The 2,506-nt window shown below is 40.1% G+C and overlaps 1 protein-coding gene across 1 annotated transcript; it reads right to left on the bottom strand.

Moving 5' to 3' along the window:
- Window positions 1-466: 466 nt before the first annotated feature.
- Window positions 467-757, bottom strand: SARC_14292 (hypothetical protein; the record flags this gene model as incomplete). The annotated part of the gene is made up of 1 exon (XM_014291577.1): window positions 467-757. A coding segment is annotated over one exon (291 nt), but the record flags the coding sequence as incomplete, so codon positions are not given.
- Window positions 758-2,506: the final 1,749 nt, after the last annotated feature.

Genomic DNA, 2,506 nt, shown 5'->3' with positions numbered 1-2,506 from the left:
AGAGAGAGAGAGAAAAGACATGTAATTATCATACACAGTGTATATTTTGTGCGCCCGTAGCAGATATACATTCGAATAATTTTTTTTTTGTAAGAAACAACCTTAACCGCGTACAATATTAGCTCACAATCGTCTGTTAAGTGCTATCTCCTACAGCACACCCGAGCTATTCGAGCGAACAAACAACAGTAAACTATCTTGTGCATACTGTACATACTAAACAAGCAAAACAATAAGCATCCCAACGGATGTGCTTCAATTGAAACCATGCATATGCAGAAACCATGCATATGCATGTCACTATCTGGTTTGTGTGGTATGCTTTGATCATGAAAGACAACTAATGCACACCAAATACTCACACACATACATGCGTGGTGTTCGTGTCCATTAGTATATTACTACGGCGCATGTTTAACAAGCACCCCAACTGTTATACACACTTCAAACGCATACGCATACACACCTTGTGATCACGGTTCCTGCTGCGGCCACCCTTAAGCAAGAAGTACTTCACAATGGCCAGAGCCACCACATAGAGCACAAACATTCCTATGGCATATATGGTCATCTGTCGTACGAATACGTTAAAATGAAAGTCCACTACCGCTGAGCTCTCAACCGCACACTCGTCCCAGCGATCGAATTCTTCGCCTACTGAGCATGTGCTGGCTTCTGGTACTGTTTGCGGAGGCGCGATGTCCACTATTTGGTCAGCAATAAAGTACTGCCGCAGAGTGTGTATAGTATTACCCATGTTTGTGGTATGGATGGTATCAGACACCAACTAAGAGACATATACAATTTGTATACGAGGTGACCGACGTATGTTTTATATATAATCGCACCTAAATTTTGGCAGCGGATGTTGCGGTATCAGTTCACCGTATATCGTTAAAATCAACGATACAGCGTACGTGCGTAACTCCTCCCAGTGGGAATGCCTGTGTTATAGTTCTATTCACCGTGTGCGTATCATATCACACTAAACCGACATACATATGACTTCATGTTTAATTGTTTATCGATTCAGAGAACAGCTCATAGCTGTAGCTCTTATGCCTTGAAAATGCTGTACTGCGTGCGTAGAGTTTGTAGCAGTGTTACCGGCTACGTAGGTAGCTGAGTATGTACGCTTCAAGATATGGATGACACAAAGTTCATTGTTTATGTGTATATACATATACGTATGCACTATGTATATACATATACATAGATACGCATAGATCGTTCAAGTCATGACGCGTCATAACGATATATTTACCTCTCTCTCTCTATATATATATATATATATAGAAGTCGGTAAATATCAAAATTAGTAGAATGTGTTTTAGGGTTTTCTACAACTCTGACATCGAGCCAATACAATTTACTAGTCCGCACCCGCTCAGTCCCTCACAGCTCACTACGAATGGTCACCAGCGCACTCTAAAGAGCAAAGCATACACAGCAAATTGTTTCACCAATCAATAGTCTTTATTACATACCGGCATTGTATGCTATTGGTGGCATTGGATCTAGTAGTATCTCAAGACCCGCTAAAACCAAAAATGGCAATAGCACTAACCACACACGTCACACGGTGCAAATTGCAATGCTCTGTGCCATGGCTCAGTTAATTTCTCGTTGAAACGTTTTAAAAATCGACCATTTTTGCGTTAGATAAACGTTTATGTTCTTTGTAGAGGTTTCCCCGTTTCTTCACTCGGCTATGATAGAGTATAAATATAAAATAATTGTGCATTGTTCAATTTAGAAGGCCATGAGATATGCTTTGATATTCATCTCTGCGCTCCAGAGTCCAGACGGATATGTATAGGTATACCAACCTTATCACTTCGTAACATTAGTTCATTTCGAATACATTAATAGCAGCTATACGGCCGACCCGAGCCTGTGCTCGAATATCAAACCCCCCTATGCATACGCATTCCTTTTGACTAATACAACAGAGACACAATGGGAACTGACCTGACTGAGGCAGAAAAGCGCATGAAATATGCGGAGCACATTAACGTAAGTCAATGCGTTGGGTACGCCGTGTTCGCTTATAACACAATATCAGATACTCACATTTGAGAAATGAATGGGGTTTGCTTGTGGGTTTAAGTATGAATTCGAAATAGATAGTTTACTAGTTGCTGAGGATAGAGTACGTCCTAAGCAAATGCTTGGAATACAATTTTCCCACAGGAATATGAGATCGATATGGATTTATATACCTACATGTGTGGAGGAATGTGCTTTGTAGTTATATTCTGCATATTACTGCACGACGTTTTCTCCTATTCATGCGTTAGACACGGTTAAGACAGGTATGTGTACCTAGATGAATACATCCTAAATACTGCACCTGAAGTTCATCACAGCCAGCTATCGAGAAGATGTTGATATGTACGTTCTAGATCATGATTACGCCAATACGTATATATTTTACTGTCTGAATAAATGTAGGGAAGGCGGCGATAGTTGTATGAACACATATAAAAATATTTGATATACATAT

The sequence above is a fragment of the Sphaeroforma arctica genome (genome assembly GCF_001186125.1).
Source record: "Sphaeroforma arctica JP610 unplaced genomic scaffold supercont1.4411, whole genome shotgun sequence".
In the NCBI taxonomy this organism is placed as follows: Eukaryota; class Ichthyosporea; order Ichthyophonida; genus Sphaeroforma; species Sphaeroforma arctica.
Note: the sequence above shows the minus strand (reverse complement) of the source record. Positions and strands in the feature narration are given on the sequence as shown.